This window comes from Ceratotherium simum, chromosome 27 (assembly GCF_057802395.1).
Source record: "Ceratotherium simum simum isolate JZ-2026a chromosome 27, ASM5780239v1, whole genome shotgun sequence".
Taxonomy (NCBI): Eukaryota; Metazoa; Chordata; class Mammalia; order Perissodactyla; family Rhinocerotidae; genus Ceratotherium; species Ceratotherium simum.
Window position 1 is genome coordinate 16,463,955 of NC_141926.1, and position 21,176 is coordinate 16,485,130.

Below are 21,176 nucleotides of genomic sequence, written 5' to 3' on the forward strand. Positions count from 1 at the left end.
AAAACAAATCAGTCTAAATTGACTGATGAAGAACATGAAGGGCTCCCAGTCAGAGGCCAAGACAGTTCAAAGGATGGCAGCAAATTAATTACAAGTCATACATCTTGTACCTCAAGGAAGAGTCTATTCATGCAGCCCAAAGATCAAGATTCACCTCTCCATGGCTCTTTTCTGTACATAAATTAAATTCTGTTAAAAGGAAGATGAAGGAACAGTACATTTATTTGTCTCATCCAAAATTATGATATAATAATATTGTTTGGCATAAACAAGCTTCATATACTGAAATTTTCTTTGAAAAGCCATTGATTGTAACAGGACTTGTTCTGCCCATGTGGGACATGAACACAAGGAAGAAAATTATACATCTTCTTTCTCCCTGGATTTTGGGTTTTCATGTGTCTGTCTTGAGAGCTAGCCACTCAAGCACTGACTATTTCTCAAAATCTTGCATTTCTGAGATGCATAAAAACAGGAGGGGCTTTTCTTTTTCTTCTTAGAGAAACAGCATGGAATAATGAAGAGAGTTCAGATTGTCAAGTCTAGAGATCTAAGTTTAAATCATAACTTTGTTACTTACGAGCAGTGTGGTCTCTGGACCTCAATCTCTGTCTCTGAAAATTGGGACTACTAATGCCCACATTGCATGGTTATTTTAAAGATCGGAAATAATGTATAAGAATACCTAATTCAAAAGAGAAATGCAATTAATGTTGGTTGTCATTTCAATGTTGGGATGGACTGGTTTGCCTATTGGGAGATTTCCCTTCACCACTGTCTTTCAAGGCAACCTCTGAGTGGGAATACAGGACAACAGCAGGCCGTGGGAAGCATGTTGGAAGAACAGATAATGAAGAGTCAAGGCTTCACCTCTTCCCACTCTAGAATAAATCCTCCACTGAGGAGTGCACCACCCAGGAAACCAGGGGATAGATGTGTCACCACCATAATCACTTGGTATAGTAAAGCCTGAAGTGGCTGTATAAGGTCAGACTTCACGGAGCCCAGATCCTTACTTTGTACTATTTTGGGTCCCTTTTCATTTATTACTTTTTAAAGTGTTACCACTACATGAGCATTGTAGAAAAACACGTAGGTAGGTAGGTAGGTAAGTAGATAGATAGATAGATAGATAGATAGATAGATAGATAGATAGATAGATAGATAGGTAGATGGATGAATGGATGGTTGGATGAATGTATGTATGTGTAGATGGATGGACAGATGGACGGACGGATGGACTGACGGACAGACAGAGATAGATAGATAGATAGATAGATAGATAGATAGATAGATAGATAGATAGATAGAATTGGTCCTCAAAAGACCCAAGGTTTAAACGATAATGTTTTTGAGCATGTCTTATATGATTTTAACAGATGACATTAGACCGAGAGCGAAGGCTGACATCAGTGGCAGAGATCCAAGCCTCCATTCCTTACTACTGTGACCTCACACCGCCTGAAGTCCCCTGTCAAAGGTGGTGCAACTCAATATCTGTGTTAAGAGGTCATTGAGGGGAGCCATGATGAGGAGCTCTAAGTATGGCAGCCTCACCTCAGACCTTACTATTTTGAGAGGGTCCACCTCACCTGTCCCATTCATCACTCCCGGTGAAGTCTGTTTATTTAGCCGGAAGTGTGGGAGCACCAGTGAGCAAACAGCGTTCGGAACTCAGGCGTCAGGAAATGCTGCTGGAACCAGGACAGTGATATTTTTATATTACCTAACCAACTGCCAACTCTTAATAAACGTTTCCTCATGCAGTCTTAACAATGACATACTTTGCTATCATTAGAAATTGTTACAGCTCCATAAATTCTATAATAAAAGAAAGCTAAAATGGGGAAAGTAGAAAAGAAGAAGAAATGTGCTAAAACAACCAAAGGATTGAAGATGGGGGAAGCATCACCAGAGGCATTTCTGGAAGCCACACTCGAACAATGCATGATGAAAAATCACACTCCCCATCATTAGGTCCTTCCAGGCATGCATTTTTAAATGCCCTTTGTGGAACTAGAAAAGATGATGGTAAAACAGGGGCAGGCAGGAAGGTGGCTCTTTGCCTCGGAGCAGAGCATACCTGAGGCATTATCGAGGCTGAAGGCGATGCGTACTGGCTTATCCGCAGGTACCCTGGCTGTGCTGATCATGTGGGCACCTGCGCCTTGGCCTTCCCCTGGGTCTTCCAGCTGTAGGGAAAAGAGAGAGCTGTTGTCACTTCACCCAAGGTCATTCCTTGAATACTCAGGTGCCCTTGGAAATTAGAGAGGAAAGTAAGTAAACATTGATTTCTCATGTTAAAGATACTCCTAGTTCCTAGCTTTCTTTCCCTACATTGAAAGTATTTGCCTACCCCATTATAAATTACTTTCATGGCTTATAGAAAAATTGCTTTAGAAATATACATCTAGAATGAAATACACAAGATGGAGCAAAATCTCCACTGCTCTCACTTTTTTAGTATCCCTTCACACTGACCAGCCCAACTCTGGCCCTTCAAGGTCTTGTGTAGTGTTTAATTTTTAATTGAGGGAGGTAAAGAAGTCTTACCAGGGCATCAGATGGCTTCAGATTAGACTAGCTTTTCACACTCAAGAGCCTAAATCGGATCTGAATTATTGATCTGGGAGCAGTAAAGAATGAGTATCATAGAATCATTTCAAGAATACCAAAGACTATTTAAAAATACCCCATAGTTATATTACGAATATGATGTGCTTTAAATATCTGATTAACTACCTGTAAATCTATCTAACATTTCTAAGGTTGTACATCTTGACAATGTATGACACAAGCAAAAGATAAAACCTAAAAACATCCTATTGATGTTCTATTTCACCTATTAAATTATCATTTAATTAACAAACCAAGATAGAATGAATGGAAAAACATCCTACAGATAAGATAGGTTGGGATGGGCAAAAAATACATGAACATGTCTATGCTATAAGAATAGAATTAGCCCAAATGCATTTTAACTAAGATATTTGATCATTTTTGTCCAATGAGACTAGGAAAAGATACTATTATAAACACATGATATCTTTGTTATTTAACTATATATATTTAACTTTTCTATTTTTAGTCTTGCTTCCCCTAAACTCTCTACTTTCTCTCTCACGGAATCAGTAAACCAAAAACTCTGAATGATATTTTAAGGAAAAATGTCTCTAAAAATGGCAAAAAATAAATCATCTCTTTAGCCATCCTTAGCGAGATTCTGGGAACTGCTTTAGCAGGATATTTTCTCATAGCAAGGTTTCGGACTTTTTCCCATAACTTTTCTGTATCTAAAAATAGTGTCTAGAACACTGAATTTTGTTTTTACAATTATTTATAGAGCCAAAGAAAATGCACATACATATATATACATACACACACACATATACACACACATATATATTTAGACATACATACATATGGAATCATCTTACCCAGTGTATGAAAAGAGAACAGGCTTATATTAAACACCTAATATAGTTTTGGAGAAAAACCAGCAACTGTTTACCACCCAGTTAGGATCGTATTTGCCCATTCATTTAACAATACAAATAGCAATGAACCATACAGCACTCCAAGTCATGCCATTCTAAGTTAGAAAAAAAGTAGCAACATGAAACATTCGATGTAAGAAAAGGGTAGTAGAACATCGCTGTTACTCGACTTAGGATTCGTTTTATCTTAGCTCTGACATACATTTCTGTGTAGTCTCATCTGCTTAGAGTCAACCTTCTTGTTAGCCACCTGTTCCTAGGGAATAGAACAGACTGTCCCAAATTTAACAAAATAAACAATAAAAATCCACTCAAAGTTGTAGCTAAAAGAAAAAGTCTTATTGTTACGCACTGTACCATCATCAAAACATTTTATCATAACATCTAAGGATGAAAAGCTGTGCTCCTCTTTTGGCTAAATCTCCCAACGCTTCCCTACACCGAGAAATAAAGCACAAGAGGTGGACATTTGCCTCCAGGATTTTGTAGAGATCTCTGGTGTGGTTTCCAGCAACGGGAAATGGAATTGATAAACACAGCTAATCAGAGCCCCTCCCCTCCGCGCCACCGAGAACATCTGTCTGCCTCTGAAAGGATGGCGGCAACGAAGAGAGGTGGATTTTGAGTTCCACGAGGTGTTGACCACAAGAGCCCCTCAACCAACTTGCCTTTTCATCACACCGCCTGGGGAAATGGACCACTGGTTCCTCCTCTCGGCTGTAACAGAGCTTTGGTTAAGTTGCTGGTGCTCCGAGCGTTTAGTTCGGTTTTCACACCTGTTGCCTTACCTCACTTGGTTGAGTGTCTACACTTGTGTAATCCAGGGCCAGCCGCTGCCTTGGCCAGTCGTTGCCTTTGTGGAGTAGAGACTTAGCAAGAGAGCAGGCTGCACCTGCTACATAGCAGCCACTGACAATCTGAGGAGCAATGACAGCTGTCAGGGTGGCTCGCTGCTACCTGCTCTCCCCCAGACCCCAGCGTCCCACGGGGCCTCCCTGTTCCTCTTCCCTCCACAACCCCTCTCTCCTTTCCTTGCCTCTCCAACAGCCAGGATGTTGTCATGCTTCTAGAAAAAGCAAGAGCAAAAGAAAACCCTCCTCCTGTCAGAGGCATTGATAAACAGCGAGTTGTGGCGAGTCCAAATGTTTTAATTCATTAGTCCTGGCAAACCTAAAATACAAACAGTCTTGCTTCACAAGACAGGAATGTCTTCAGCATGACCCAATCAGTGCCTGTGTCTATTCCAGCAAACTGGCAAAGATAGCATGACTCCAGTCAGCAAAAATGTCGGCAGCTCCAATCAGCTCAGCGAGACCCAGCCAACTTGGACGGGCCGCAGGCTGACTCTCAGATGGTAGCAGCGATGATCCCCATTAAGAACTTGAGGTTTGAGGTTGAGCGGCTGATGGGCTCAGTGACTTGATCCCATCTAGAAATACAACTGACCGCAAAACCAGTCAATGGTCACTAGCAATGGGCCGGTAGGGTTTTTCAACTCTGATAAAAAAGCTATTAACCTGAATATTAATAGCACTTTAAAATAGTTGGGTGGTGATGTTGAGGTTAAATAATTAAAGATAAACAAGTATTAAGAGAATGCAACAACAAGCCACAGACTGGGAGAAAATCTTTGCAAAATATGTACCAGATAAAGGACTCATATCCAAAATATAAAAAGAACTCTTAAAACTCAACGACAGGAAAACAAACAATCCAATTTGAAAAATGGGCAAAAGAGCTGATCAGACACCTCACAAAAGAAGATATACAGATGGCAAATAAGCATATGAAAAGATGCTGAACACCATATGTCATTACGGAATTGCAAATTAAAACAACCATGAGATACCACTACACACCTACTAGAGTGGTCAAAATCCAAAACACTGACAACACCAAATGCTGGTGAGGACGCGAAATGGTACAACCAGTTTGGAAGACCATTTGGCAGTGTCTTACAAAACTAATATACTCTTACTATATGATCCAGCATTTGTGGTCCTTAGTATTTACCCAAAGAAGCTGAAAACTTCCATCCACACAAAAATTTTCACACAGATGTTTATAGCAGCTTTATTCATAATTACCAAAACATGGAGGCAAAAAAGATGTCCTTCAGAAGGTAAATGGATAAACTGTGGTACATATAGACAATGGAATATTATTCAGTGATAAAAAGGAATGAGCTATCAAACCATGAAAAGACATGGAGGAACCTTACGTGTGTATTACTAAGTGAAAGAAGTCACTCTGAAAAGACTACATACTGTATGATTCCAACTATCTGACATTCTGGAAAAGGTAAAACTATGGAGACAGGAAAAAGAGCAGTGGTCGTCAGGGATTAGAGGCGAGGGAGGGATGAATAGGCAGAGCACAAGGGATTTTTAGGGCAGTGAAACTACTCTGAATGATACTATAATGGTGAATACATGTCATTATACATTTGTCAAAACCTCTAAAATGCATGACACCAAGAGTGAACTCTAATGCAAACTATGGATTTTAATTAATAATAATGTATCTATATTGGTTCATCAGTTATAAAAAATGTACCACACCAATGCAAGATGTTAATAATAGGGAGGAGAAATGTGGATAGGAGGGGATATATGAGAGGTATGAGATATATAAGAACTCTGTGGTTTTCACTCATTTTTTTGTAAACCTAAAACTGCTCAAAAAATATTAAATTAATAAGTAAAAGGACTTAGCAGGTTTCCTTGATCTAATGAATAAAAGGCTAATTTGTCATGATATACACAGCAATAAGCTGCATAGATTCAGATGATTGGAGCACTCACATATAAACCTGTTTGCATTTCTAACTGCAAATTTTTCCAGGAATTATTATTACTGTTTTGATGTTATTTTACAGTTAATAATATCATCTTACATAATGCATTATAATTTTTCAAGAGTCTCATCCACTAGCTCTTCATCTTCTGAATAATCTTATAAAATAATTATGGCCAATATTGTCATCCCTATTTGACAGATGAGCAAACTGAGACTCAGACAATTTAAGCAACAGGCTCAAGGATCAATGATGATTATGGAATAAAGGACCCGGATAGGATCCAGGTTTTCTCATTTTTAGTTCATGCTATTTCCACTACACCAGGATGCACTCTGTATGAAAGATCCAATTGAGTTTTTTCATTAACAATGTCTGACTCTCAACTTCTGGCTTAGAGGAGACAAAGGTATAACTTTCTTCAATGGTCTAGCATCCAGGTTCATCTGATACCAGCCATCCTTACCACGACACCTAAGTTCAACCTCAAGGAAATCAAAGTTGTGTATGTTATGTGTGCTGATGGGGAAGTGGATACCACATCCACAGTGGGTCCCAAATCAGCCCCTGGGTCTGCCTTCAGAAAAGCTGGTGGTGGTAGTGATATTGCCAAGAGAATCAGTGACTGGAAGCATCTGGATTCCAGTGAAACTGATCCTTCAGAATGGAAAGTCCCAGAATGAGGTAGCACTTTCCTCCTCTGCCCTGATCATCATAGCCCTTGGGGAACCACCCAGAGATGGAAATGGAAATTAAACACAATGGAAATATCGCCTTTTATGATATTTTCAAAGGCACCTGACAGATGCAGCATAGATCTTTATCCAGAGAATTCTCCAGCAGCATTAAGCAATCCTGGGGACTGCCCAGTGTGTGGGCTGCAATGCCAATGGCTCCATCCTCATGACATCAACAGTGATATGGTGGATGCCCAGTTGATAAAGAGCTACAAAGGAAAAGATTTTATTAAAGGATAATTTGATAACAGCAAGGAAAGAACAAAAAGAATACATCTAAATAGTCTAAATGTGCTCTGTCCAAGTTTAATCATATAAATTCAAGGTTTTAAATAATAATATTCACCAGTTCTGTTCCCGTAGGAGCAACAATGTATTTTTTGGCTCTTTATCTAAACACTTCCAAGAGAGTTACAAATCTGAAACCCAAGTGAAATCCCTTCCAACTTAACCCAAAATAATTACATGGTGTTTTAAGAATTCAGTAGAATTATGCTAACTCAATCCAGAAAGGATTGTGTGTGTACATAAAAATATTAACAGATTAACCATATATCTCTGGGTAGAAGCAATAGATGTAATTTTTGTTTTCTTCTTTTCAGCAATAAATGTTTTTTTAATGTTATGTGGAAAGTTATTTTTAATAGTATTCAGGGAGCTTTTCAAATAATGAACTCTAGACTTGCTTCTGTGTTGTGGCCTATAATACACACAGTAGCTCATGGTATAGACTGTTGTCACAATTAGTGTGGTCTCAACTTCTTGATACAATTCAACATGCATTTTGGGCAAAATTGGTATGTTCCAGGCTAGTGTTTCCCAAATTTGCCTGATTACTGGGTTCCTTTTAAAAATACCCATTCCCAGGCTCTGCCATGGCAGTGACTCAGTAGAGCTGGGATGAGCCCAGGGTTTTGTAAAGTTAAACAAGAAATACTAATGTTTATACACAGCTTTAGAGAATGGTTTAAAAGACATTTTCACTCACACTGAAATTAGCTCTCCACTGCTATGTAATATATGCAGCCTACAGTCTCCAAAAAAGAAATGTCATAATAGTGAAATAACCAGTCTTCCCTTATAACTATTGTCAGCAGTTTTTTTTCTGTAAAGGGCCAGATAATAAACGTTTTACATTAAATGAGATATTACCACCTCTGTTGGAACTACTCATCTCTGCCACTGTGGCACACAAGCAGCCACAAACAAGGTGTATTTGAATGGATGGGCTCCAACTTTATTTACAAAAACAGGAAACAAATGGACATGTCTGTGTTCCAATAAAACTTTATTTACAAAAACAGACAGCAGCCTAGATTCAGCCCACAAGCCATAGTTGACCAACTCCTGCATCTCCTTACTCCATTCTGAACATCCAGTGGACAAGCTCGGCACAGCTCCACGTACGGAGCCACGTGGCACAGGCCGAGTCTTCCTGGAGAAAAATAACTTCTCTTTTTCTGCCCCTCTCAGTTCCTTCTCTTCCCTTTATTTCTCCCAACTCCATCCCCACAAAAAATTCTAGTATATCTGACTTTCTTCAGTCAGTGAAGCAAACACCCCAATGTTATTTATTAACCTTACTGTTCTATAAAACACTGATACATCTGTTTGAAAGAAACACTAGTGAATAAATACTTAACTAAGTAATTAAGTAAAAGGACTTAGAAGGTTTCCTGGATCTAGTGAATGGAAGGCTAATTTGTGATGATACACAGCACAATAAAGCTCTACAGATTCAGACGATTAGATTCTTCTAACTGGTTCCAGGTACTGCGCACATAGGCATGGGGGAAGAGCAACTCGAGGACCTGTTGCACAACGTGAACTGATCTCCAGCCGTTGTTCTTTTCAGTGGCCTCTTCCTCTGCTCCCAGACCCCAGGCAAACCTCAGGTGAGATTTCCCACACTCCTGAAGACGTGTCTTTGCGGTTCCTACTTGCAGCGATGTTGTCATTCCTTTGTAAATCTCTTTTCAGGGTAATACAGTGAAAGATCACAAAGCAAGGATGGAAACTGAAAGCCAAAATCAAGGCTGTCCCTCCCCAAGAACTTCTGATCATATGTTGTCACAGACTTTCATTTTAAAGGTGACTGGGAGCCACTTTCCTAATCCAAGTTCACTTCAGGCTTCAGAAAGCAGAACAGTCAACTTCATATCATTTTTGACCTAAATAAAGCTCAAGAGAGAAGTAAGTAGGATTAGAACCATTAAACCACTCAGTGGGTTCTCTTCCCTGGGACTTGTGGTTTGGTTCACTCATTGAAAGAGACAGAGTAGTCTACAGTGTTTCAGAGTCTGGCTGCCTGGGTCCCCAACCTGGCTCTGTCTTGCTGGTGTGGGACTTCCGTTAAGATACTTAACTAACCCGTGCCTCAATTTCCCCAAGTATAGGGGATAATTATAGTACCTATGTTGTTGGCTGTTTTGATGATTAAAAGACTTAATATAAATACAGTACTTAAAACAATGCCAGGAAGACAATAAGCACTATATAAGTAGAAATTATTATTTCAAGGGGGCAAAAATAGAGGGAAAACCACCCCAAAGGGTCCCTAGAGTTAGAAGATCTAGGTTTGAATTGTGATTCTGCCTTTAAAGCCTGTGTGAGTTTAGACTAGACATTTCACACCCCCAGGCCTCAGTTTTTCCACCTAGAGCAGGGATTGGCAAACTGTTTCTGTAAAGGGCTAGGAGGTAAGTATTTTAGGCTTTGCGAGTGATACAGTCTCTGACACAATTATTTATCTCTATTGTTTCTATTATCAAAAGCAGCAATAAACCATATATAAGTGGATGGATAGACTCTAATAAAACTTTATTTACAAAAACAGTAAATAAATGGGCACAGCTGTATTCCAATAAAACTGTATTTATGGACACTGAAATTAGAATTTCATACAATTTCCAAATGTCACCAAATATTATTCTGCTTTTTCTATTTTTAAGCTTTTTTTGAGATGTAACTGACATATAACATTATACTAGTTTCAGGCGTACAACATAATAATTTGATAATTGTATACAGTGCAAAGTGATCACCATGAGTCTAGTTAACACCCATCACCACACATAGTTACAAATTTTTTTCTTGTGATGAGAACTTTTAAGATCTACTCTCTTAGCAACTTTCAAATATACAATAGAATATTATTAACCATAGTCACCATGCTATACATTATATCCCCAAGACTTATTTATTTTATAACTGGAAGTTTGCCTCCTTTGATACTTGTCAACTACTTAAAAACATAAAAACCATTCTTAGCTCATGGGCCACACCAAAACAGGCACTGGGCCAGATTTGACCTGAGGTCTATAATTTTTGGGGGGTTTTTTTTTTTTTTTGGTGAGGAAAATTGGCCCTGAGCTAACATTTGTTGCCACTCTTTCTCTTTTTGCTTGAGGAAGATTGGCCTTGAGCTAACATCTGTGCCAATCTCCCTCTATTTTATATGTGGGATGCTGCCACAGCATAGCTTGTTGAGCAGTGTGTAGGTCCATGCCCAGGATCTGAACCCGCAAACTCCGGACTGCCGAAGCGGAGTGCATGGACTTAAGCACTATGCCACCGGGCCGGCCGCTATAGTTTTCAGACCCTTAATCTATAGAATTAGCCAATAAGCAAGCATGGGAAAACTCCACATAAAACTAGAATAATATTATGTGTGTAGGTGTGTGTGTGTGTGTGTGTAGTCATTGTTTTGCCTTTTTAAATTTGATTTATATAGAATTTAAATGGTTTTTCACTATATGTTTATCATGTATAGTAGACTAGATTTGACATATGTGTTCCTATTTCTATAATAACTTAGACATCAGGCTCTTGGAAAGAGAATGACATTTCCTTTAGTATTCTTGATTATGGTAAAATTAAATTATTTTATATTTCAACATTTGTATCTTTCTCAAGAATAGAAACTAGAAGGACTAATAAAACCAAGTCTTAAAACTCGTTAGGATAGTACAGATAGATTTATTTTATCATTTTAAGATCATCCTAAGGAAAACATGAATTTCTCATCGTCTGTAAATATCCCATGTGTATCCCATAAGGCAAGAACATTCCCTTCTTTCACACAATCAAACAGAACTATCATACCAAACAACTACCACCACAAGAATTCTCCAACCTCATCAAACATTCAGACAGCATTCAAACCTCCAGTTTTCTCACAAATGTCTTAGATTACTTTTTCAGTTCATTTTTTATTTTTAATCAAGACCCAAACAAGGTCCAAATATATAATTGGTTGCTATTTTTTTTAAATCTACAGGTACCACCTCCAACTCATTTTTTTTGCAATTTATTTGTTAAAAAAACCATAGAGTTTCCCACAGTTGTACCTCACCACAGTTGTATATTTTCTTTTAACATGCTTCTCTGTCCTCTAGATTCCCTGTAAATTGACAGTTGAATCCAGAAACTTGATCAGATTCAAGTTTGCTTTATTTTTTTGCAGAATTTTTTCAGAGGCAGTGAATAATAATCTTATAAAAACAAATATTCTCCAATATTGACTTAGATAATTTTGATAATAATTTTACTTAAGTACAAGCATAAAACTATGCGTAAGCTTCTTCTGAAATTCTCATAAAACCAAGTTTAAAAAGCTCTTACAAAACCATGTTGACAAACTAGATACAAATAAAACAATACAGTTAAAATACAATTTAACCACATTCATTTAACATGACAGAACGCTTTCCTGAAGATAAGCAAGAGCACACAACTTGAACAAGGCGCTCATTCTGTAGCGCAGACCCATTTGAGTCCCTCCTCTCCACACTGCTACAGGCATGACCACTGATTCCTTGTGGGACTTTTCCTCCATGACCTGCTTTGAAATTCATGTTTTCTTGGCTCCTGTGACATCCATGGCCTTCACACAACAAGCATACACTGTGAGCAAGGTGCTGAGAACTTGGTGTCTGTAAACATTAGCCTCCTTTTTTTCTAACCACAACCGCTTCTTCTGTACCACATTAGCCCAGGAACACAAGCCTGTTAAAACTGGAAGGCTGAAACAGATGTATCCTGAAGGGTTTTCAGACATTTCTCAAATGAACTTCAATTTTAAGGTCACATCTTTACTGAAATTGTTAAGGAAACTCATCGAACGATTTCTAAAAATCCCACTGAGCTGTATGCTCCATTAAATATTGTGGCTCTCTGCCCTTGTGGTGTATGTCTCTACTGTGAAAGCCTCCTACTGTCAGAGAGGACCAAATGCCAGTCAAACCTTCCAAGTGAATGAGAGGAAAGAAAGAAGAAGTTTTAGCTCTGAATTAGTCAGGATTCTTTTAGCTGCAAGAGTCAAAAAACAATTTAACATTGGCTTGAATAACAAAGGATATTTATTGGCTCACATAGCTAGGAAATCCAGGGTCCTTCTCATTTCAGAAATGGATTTATCCAAAGGCACAAAGATATCAGGAATCTGTCTTTCTCCACCTCCTGGATCAGCTTTCTCCTATGTTAACTCCATTCTCAGATGGAGTCTCATGAGGTGGCCACCAGCTGCCAAAGCTTACATTCTACCAGCTTTCAAAGCCCAATGAAAAGAGAATATCTTTTTCCTCACACTACTTGGGTAGGATAGTCATTGGCCAAGCTTGAGTGCCATATCCATCACTATGGACCAAGAGGAAAGTACTTGGACAGTTGAGGCCCACATCATGGGCCCACCATAAGGTTTGGCAGAGAAGGAATTTTTCCCTAATCGATAAATTGATCTTGAGCATACCAAACCAAAAAAAACAGAAAGGAAGGAAGGAAGGAGAGAAAGAGAAGGGGAGGAGAGAAAGAAAAGACAAGAAAGAAAAGGCTACTTAAAAATCCTATGCTAATACCTTCATAAGTAGGATATGCTAGTGTCCCGTGAGACATTCTAGTTTCAAGATGATGGTGAGAAATGACCTTGATGGGCAAATACTATGAACCAAACACTCAGCTAAGCTCTTTTCACACACATGACATCACCTAATGCTCAAAACACCTATTTAAAACAGATGCTGTCATTCCTGTCTTATAGAGGAACAAACTGAGACTCAGAAAGTTTTAGGAATTTGCCCAAAGTTCCAGAGCTAATAAAGTATTAGGCCAATTTGTTTGCCAAGATAAATCTCTTCATCCACAAACCAAAATCCTGTTCAAGGCTTACGGCTAAAACTGCCTTTGTAGGAGATACCTTTTCCTATTGCCAGGGTAGGAGTATCAAAAAGCCATTTCCTTATGAAGGATAAATGCAAAGTCTCAGGAAGTACAAAGAGGTTTGCTTATTTTATTTTATTTTATTTTTTTATTTTTTGGTAGGAAGATTCACCCTTAGCTAACATCTGTTGCCAGACTTCCTCTTTTTTTGCTTGAGGAAGATTAGCCCTGAGCTAACATCTGTATCCATCTTCCTCCACTTTGTATGTGGGTGGCTGCCACAGCATGGCTGATGAGTGGTGTAGGTCCATGCCCCCAAGATTTGAACCCACGAACCCTGGGCCCCTGAAGCAGAGCACACCAAACTTAACCACTATGCCATGGGGCCGGCTCCAGGTTTGCTTATTCTAACAATCTAATACCAGCAGATACAAATCTAATCCCCTCATTCAGTGAATAAAACCATGAGTTATCCCTTGTGCAAGGAATTCCTTGAAGCCTTCATAACTAGCAATAAGAGAAACAAGGAATATTAGAGTGGAATAGGATCTCAATCCAATTCCTTCTTGAGGAAACTGAGGCCCAGGAAAAGAGAGTTATGGCTTTGGACTGGAGAACAAAAAGGAAGGAGATTAGCACTAAAAGTTCATACTCACTTCAGCAGCATCTTTATTAGCTTTAATTTATACAGGAGTAGAAATATACCAACCAAATATTACCTGTGAAAGCAGAATAGGACTCTGAGCAGGAAGGGATTTAGAACATTGAAATTTGGAAAGAAAAGTAGAAGTGAGGTAGGAAAAATTCCTAATCTCACTGACCTGCTCACACAGAATTTCCTCTGCATCACCTCTCCACGCAGAATTGGTAACCACATTGGGTTAACTCTTCCTCAGAAATGTTTCACAACATCCAGGTGATGACTTCGTCACCTAAATTCCTACCATGACTCTCTTCTAGATCATTCTCCACACAGCCACCATTGTTTACCTTCCTTTAAAAGAGAAATATGAGTCACTATCATACCCTTGTGAAAAGCATTTGTTGAGCAGAGGCAGCTTTCAGAGACCCTCACTCGTGCAGACCCCTTGCAAGGCCCTGGATGGGGCCATTGCAATGGGTTCACATGGCCTTTTGTCTTTGTAAAATTTACAAAAGTGAGATAGATTAAGTACATCAGTTAAGACTTCTGTCTCTTACCATTCCAACTTCCCATCTGTCACACTTCCCCTTGTGTTGGGGGGGAAATGGAATAGCTCTGGGAATTTGGCTAAAGGGAAGTTGAGTTGGGGATACATTTACTACTCATGTATTTATGTGGTTCTATGACTTGTATAGAGTACGTTTCTGGCTGAGCCAGTGTAGAAATGGCTTTCAGTATTACCCCACCACCCACTGTGCCAACTCACACAACATGACAGCATGAAGGTGCAGGGCTGTCAGTCATCTCATGGTATTGATCTGTCCTAGAGGGCATTCATGACTTTGTAGCCTTTATCTCCAACAGTACTTTATGAGCTTCAAGCACAACTAACCAAGATCCACACCCCTATTCCTAAAGAGACTTCCAGGTAAAGATGGCAGCTTAACCATTTCCTATTTCTAAAACCCTACTAAAATGATAGTTAAGTTTTGTTGTTGTAGTTGTTTTTTGTTTTTATTAGCTTTGTTTTGCTTTTAGGCATGAATCCACAAGAATGGGAAAGGACACAAGAGGAACAAAATTTTGTGAGCTGGAAAGCAGGTGGAAGAAATGATAAGAAGTGATTAGTAGACAGGAGAGAGCTGAATCAAACTTAAAGGAGGAAAAACTGAGAATCAAAATAGATTACACTCCTCATAAGAGGAGAAAAAATAAAAGAATTAGTAGTCAGAAATATTTTTGGAGTTCCCAGTAACAACATTGGAAACCACAAGGAAATGGAGTTAGTCTTGAATATTCTAAAGGAAATATCATTTCCAACCTAGAATTCTATACCTGACCAAACTATCAATCAAGTCTGAGGATCAAGGTCTTAAAAAAAAATTTACATCGTGTGCACTTTTCTCAGATAGCTACTGGAGTAAACCAGGAAAGAGGAAGTCTTGGATACAGGAAACAGAAAGATCCCACACAAGAGGGGGTAAAATAATCCTTCAGGATGACTGTAAAGGAGATTACAGAGTGACACTGTGTACCAGAAAAGGAGGCAGCCCATCTCCAGTCCCCGCAGAAGCAGGTCCAAAGGCCACAGGAATGGCTCCATAGGAATAGGAAATGGTTAGACTTTATTGGGACCATATGAGAAGAGATTTGGACAGTTGGTAGAAGGGCAAAGAATTTTAGCGTTGTGTTCGTGACGAGTACATGAAATGAAAAAGCAAACAAACAAAAAAATGAACTCCAGCGGCAGTTTGTAGCAAAGTAAAAGTAACAGTAGTTGACTATTTGCCTCAGCTATGAATAGCATTTACATGACCTTAACAATGTAAATACTGAATATTGATCTAACTAAAATTATAGTACTGAAAGGAGGTGGCATAGAAGTGTGCTTGTGTGTGTGATGGCATGGGGGTGCAGGGAGAAAAGAGCCAAATCCTCATCCTCCATGGGGGGAAGCCAACAGACAATGACCCACCCAGACTGAAAAAGAGCAAGAAATTGTCATGCAACATGTCTTGTAGAAGTGGAAAGTAAAGGGCCGGCCCCGTGGCTTAGTGGTTAAGTACGCGCACTCCGCTGCTGGCGGCCTGGGTTGGGATCCCAGGCGCGCACCGATGCACCGCTTCTCCGGCCATGCTGAGGCCGTGTCCCACATACAGCAACTAGAAGGATGTGCACCTATGACATACAACTATCTACTGGGGCTTTGGGGGGAAAATAAATAAATAAATAAAATCTTTAAAAAAAAAAAAAAGAAGTGGGAAGTAAAGACCAACATAATCGTCTAGAGAGTAGTTACCTCTGGAATGGAAAAGATGGGAAGGAGGAAGGCTGAGCCCTGCTGGGGATTCTTGTAACAAACCTTGCAGAACTATTTGACTAATGTTTGAGCATGTAAAACTTTGATAAAAATTAAAATGTTTAGACATCCATTTGTTACTCACTCTTGCCTAGAGGATAACATTCAGCATTCAAGGCCCTTCACAATTTGTCCTCTTTTTCTCTGTGCTCATCTCATGTCCCACCCTCCCTACAATGGGGCCACATTGAACTTTTCTCAGTGCCCTCAAACACTACAGCCTTGGTGTCAACGTTGTACCTTTGCAGATCAAGGCTGTCTCTGCTGTCACCTCCCCTGTGTAGCCATTCCAGTCTCAGTACTCCCAAAGCCCCCTGTTCATCTGCATGCTAAAGCACTTAGCAGTACACACCATTGCTGCCATCTCTTTACAGGTTGACCCCTTCCCCACCATTAAACTACAAAAGCAAAGACACATGCACAGTGCCTAGTCTATGGCAGGAGCTCAATAAATATTTCTGGAACTAAACTGAACCTGCGATACAAGTGCCTAGTAGGGAAAACACCCATAGAAGCCAGGGACACAAGGAGGAAAGTTAAGAGATATCAGTTTACTTTGCCAGTATCTCTAATTTTGTCTACTGCCAGACTTGGATCCAAGTTAACTTTTTAACTTTAGGTCTGTTTTTGTGAAGAATCAGTAGCCAAAAAGCCACAGGTATGACCAAATGGATTGAGGCACCTCTGCTGTAAAGGTCATGTTTGAAAAACATACCTGCTCATTGTCAAAACAACAACAGGCTGTTGTTTTGCCTAGGGGCATATACTCTTCAAGCCAGAGCTGAGTGGCTTCAGAAAATAAAGGGGATTTTAAAAGCTGTGTGAAAGAAATGAAGTGAGGAAAGGGAACCAGAGAATGGGATGCCAAGAAGAGAAACAAGAAATTCCAAAGGGATTGTCCAAACGGACAGTCTAAGTTTGTCTGTGGTATGTGATGAAACTGTTACCGAACCAGGTTCGTTTTGCCCATCGCACAAAAAGCCAATCACCAAGATGAAGAGTTTGCAGCAGAGAAAAGGTTTATTCACAAGGCAGTCAAGCAAAGAGGTGGGAGAACAAATCTCAAATCTGCCTCCCCCAAAATGTGGACTAGGGATATTTATGGGGTAGAGGGTCAGAGTCGTCTGAAGTGTGGGGATAGCTGATTGGAGGTAAGGAGAAGTGAGGTAACTAATGATCTGCACAAGCATAGTCAAGCTTCATGGTTCATCATAGGACGCATGTTCACAAAATGGTGGTTTGGAATGATCTGAGGGTGGAGTTTCTGGCTCTCTGACCTCAAGAGGTCACCTATCAGACACTTGCACAGACCCAGTTGGTGAGTTGGTGGTCTCAACCAGTCTGAACTGGACAGGGGTTGACTCTCAGTTCCTGAAGAACAACTCAAGCATCCATTACCATGGTGACCCAAGCGTCAGGTATGTTATCTAGGAGCAACCTAGTGGGAGTCGGATAATATATTGCCTAAGCAGCACAGCTAACAATGGGCAGGCGAACAACTAAAAGCTGCGATTAATAACTGCCTACAAAACTTTAGTTACTATCTATCTAATCATTAATGGCTAACCGTCCACCAGTTTCAAAACCATCCTCTCTATCTCCTTAGGACACATTTAGTAAAATCTACGTCATTCATCAATGCTTTTGGAATTGTGTATTTTGAGGATGTAAAGAAGTAGTGAGTCTGAACTCAAAGCTGGTTGAAGGGAGACAACAAAGGTTACCCAAAAGGCACAATCACTTTTGGGTATGACACTATTTGTGAATAGTGTCACCAAGACCAATTATAGAGAGTTTTAGCAATCATCCAAATGAGAAGCAAGCGATGGAAACATTTTGTTGTTGATGGTGGTGATATTTAATTAATCAAATCACCAGCTCAGACTTTTCCGTTTGATTATCAGTTTAGATATACTCAATGATTTCAGAGGTGGGGTCAAAAGCAAAATGACACAGAAGTGTAGTGGGGCATGAGATACGTCTTAGCAAATCTCCTTTTAGTGGAAAAAGTCACTGACGCAAAGAGAGATGAATGAGGACTCTCATTCCATAAATGGCATCAAACTGTTTTAGTGCCCTTTTAATTTGGCTCTGTAATTCATTTAGCCAAGTTGAGATTGTCCCTTCACATCCCTGGGCCACAATTTCTTCATCTGGAAGGGGGAGATTTAAAGTTGATGCTCTTTACAATTCTAAATTCTTTCATTTTAGGAGGTGGAGGAGGCCTAAAATGAAAAAATAATTATTATCCTCAGAATTCTTTCCCTAGTTTTGATTCAGAAAAGAGTCAACTGGTTTGTAATAAACCAAAAATACATTTTACAGCAATCATCAAGAACAGAACAGAATGAAGATAATCCCTCTTCTTTTTCCTGTTGAAGCCAGTTACCAACACCACCCTGAATTTTACTGCCAAACCCACTTAGTCATCAGATATTTCGTACCCAAGCAAAATCCATTCAGTCTTGATTATATTGTGAAACCCAAGGACATCCTGAAAAGTGACAAGGAAGAGATCTTGTTTTGTTCATCAAAACATTTTTCAAATTAAGCCATCACATCCTAAAATAGTGGATTAGAATCACTCAGCAGGACTTCTTCCTGAAAGCATGCAAATGTACAATCCTTGTTTAGAAGCGGCGTGTCAATTACTTGTGCAGATACAAAAATGACTGTTAGCTAAGGCCTAATGAGACACCTGTCAATTTCCCTTTTTTTAGCTTAGCTACTTTCAATTCATAGGAGTTGCCCAACACAAACAGCATTTTGCTGACAGTTCTGTGTGTGCTTAAGCAGTGATAGCATTCAAACTAAAACGGAGTTTCAGATATTTCCATCCACTTCTTAAAAATACATTTTAAGAATTACAGTATTAACCACAAATGAATGGCTGCCCAGCCTCTCAAATCAGATATGAAAATAGCATTATTAAGTTCATCAGAGAAGGGACAGCTTCCCATCATTGCTCCAGCTAAACGAGAATGAAGAAGATTTCCTAGAAGAGTCTACAAATAGAAACTGACATTTTCCTGGAAGAGAAAAATCCCAGTGAAGGACAGGAGATATCTCCCTTGGAGATTTGTGAATATGTTAAATATGAGAAACCTATCAATAGTTAGGGAGAGTTCACAAATGCTTTTGTGTTTGAGATGAGAGTATGCATTATTAACCAACAAAAAGCCTTACTCAAGATGAGCGTGAGGACCAAGAATCAAAGCGATATTTACCAGTTGCCAAATTAATCCAAATAATTCAAATTAGACAAATCTGTACTACAAGATCCTTTATGGCCTGCGTTCCATGAAAATGAAAGTTATTTATCTATCAGGAAAACATTCCTGAACACGAAAACAATTTATTGCTTTAAAAAGCCCTCTGGACTAGCTATAGCTAATTCATACTTTGAATGGTAAAATTATTTCTGTATTCAAATGTTTAAAGAACTCTCTGCAGAGCCTAATTAGGGTGCTTTTAGAATTCTCTTTCCAAATTTAGATTCTGAAATTCACAATGAACAAGAGTGACATTCCCTTTTTACCAAGAAAAGAAATTAAGATTAATCATAATATAGACAGAATAGTATTTTGTACTCCATTTAAGTTTTTTAAACAAATATTTTAAGAAAATTTTGTCTGCCATTGATCTGAGATGTTTTTGATAGTTTTCTTTAAGGACACATTAAGAACAAAACATAGAGTAATTTTAACTAGGTCTTTCCAGTTGTGTCTACAAGGGCAGTAACAAAGAACTGGGGCATGTGTAATTATATTACTAGTGTTAGAACCAGATTTCTTTTAAATAATCTAAATCATCCCCTGGTTTAACACATGAGGAAATTCATCCATCACTTATATTTTCATTTATCTTTTTAATATAATTTACACTTTTTAGTTTTGTTCATATTTGATGACAAGAGTCCAGTCATTTACTTGACTCTTCTAAATTCATATGGCTTAATAAGGTAAGAATAGCATGGCTTATCCAATGACAGAGTTAGTATACCTTTTTTATTTATTTTTTTGGTGTGGAAGATTCGCTCTGAGCTAACATCTGTACCAATCTTCCTCTATTTTGTATGTGGGTCTCCACCACAGCATGGCTTTACAGTGCTGTAGGTCCACGCCCGGGATCTGAACCCATGAATCCTGGGCTGCCCAAGTGGAGTGTGCCAGACTTAACCACTGTGCCATGGGCCTGGCTCAAGAGTTAGTGTATCTTGAGGTCTATTCTAGATTGCTATAGCACGGTAAATATAAAACAAATAACAAATAAAACACAAAACACATGAGCTGCATATTGCCACTGTCTACTGCTGTGCATGGAACTTTAAAAGCATTCAAAATGCTTTTTGAATCAGCCAATGCAGATTGGATGGATGACCTTCGCTGAAGAAAGCATAGAGTATATGTAAATAAACTATGCAAGAAGCCACAGAACAGACAGAGCCTAGGCCTCACTCTACCACCAACTCACTGTGTTTCCCTGAGCTAGTGACCATCTCTTCGGTTCCCAGATTATCCAACTGTCATTTTTCAGGTTTAACCAACATTTCTATAGACTGCATGTGTGCCAAGCACTACTTTCAGGGCTTTAAATACAATAATTCATTTAATCCTCACAACAACCCTATGGTCCGGGCCTGCTTCCCGGTCAGTGACACAGGTCCCCCTGCTCAGGTTCCCACGCTTCGTTTAGTGTTCTGCTGTCACCATCTTGAAATTGGAACAAGGGGCCCAGCATTTTCATTTCGCTGAAATTTGAACAAGGGGCTCATTAATTATGTAACCAGTCCTGTCTATGAGGTTAGAACCATTATCACTCCCGTTTTACAGATGCAGAAACTGAGGCAAAGAGAGGTTAGGCAATTTGCCCCAGGTCAAAGTTGTTATTAGAGCCTAGAGTCATACCCTGCAGCCACTGTACTTACAGAGGAGATATTGGAAGCCATTGTGCTCAGTTGCCAGCTGGTTTTGCAATTCCAACTAAC

General features: G+C 39.2%; 1 protein-coding gene across 4 annotated transcripts in view; it reads right to left on the reverse strand.

Annotated features, from left to right (window-relative positions):
* MAP3K7CL (MAP3K7 C-terminal like) overlaps positions 1-21,176 on the reverse strand; it is a 73,154-nt gene that overhangs the window by 29,761 nt on the left and 22,217 nt on the right. For 2 of the 4 annotated variants that reach the window (XM_087417844.1, XM_087417843.1), the window contains exons 1-2: positions 7,093-7,236; positions 2,084-2,192 (exon numbers count right to left, since the gene is read on the reverse strand). In XM_087417844.1, coding sequence (XP_087273970.1) covers positions 2,084-2,192; positions 7,093-7,140 — 157 coding nt within the window. In that variant the 5' untranslated portion in view covers positions 7,141-7,236. Of the gene's footprint in view, positions 1-2,083; positions 2,193-6,688; positions 6,724-7,092; positions 7,237-21,176 lie in introns of those variants that run through there. The other 2 variants (XM_087417846.1, XM_087417845.1) reach the window with 2 other exon arrangements.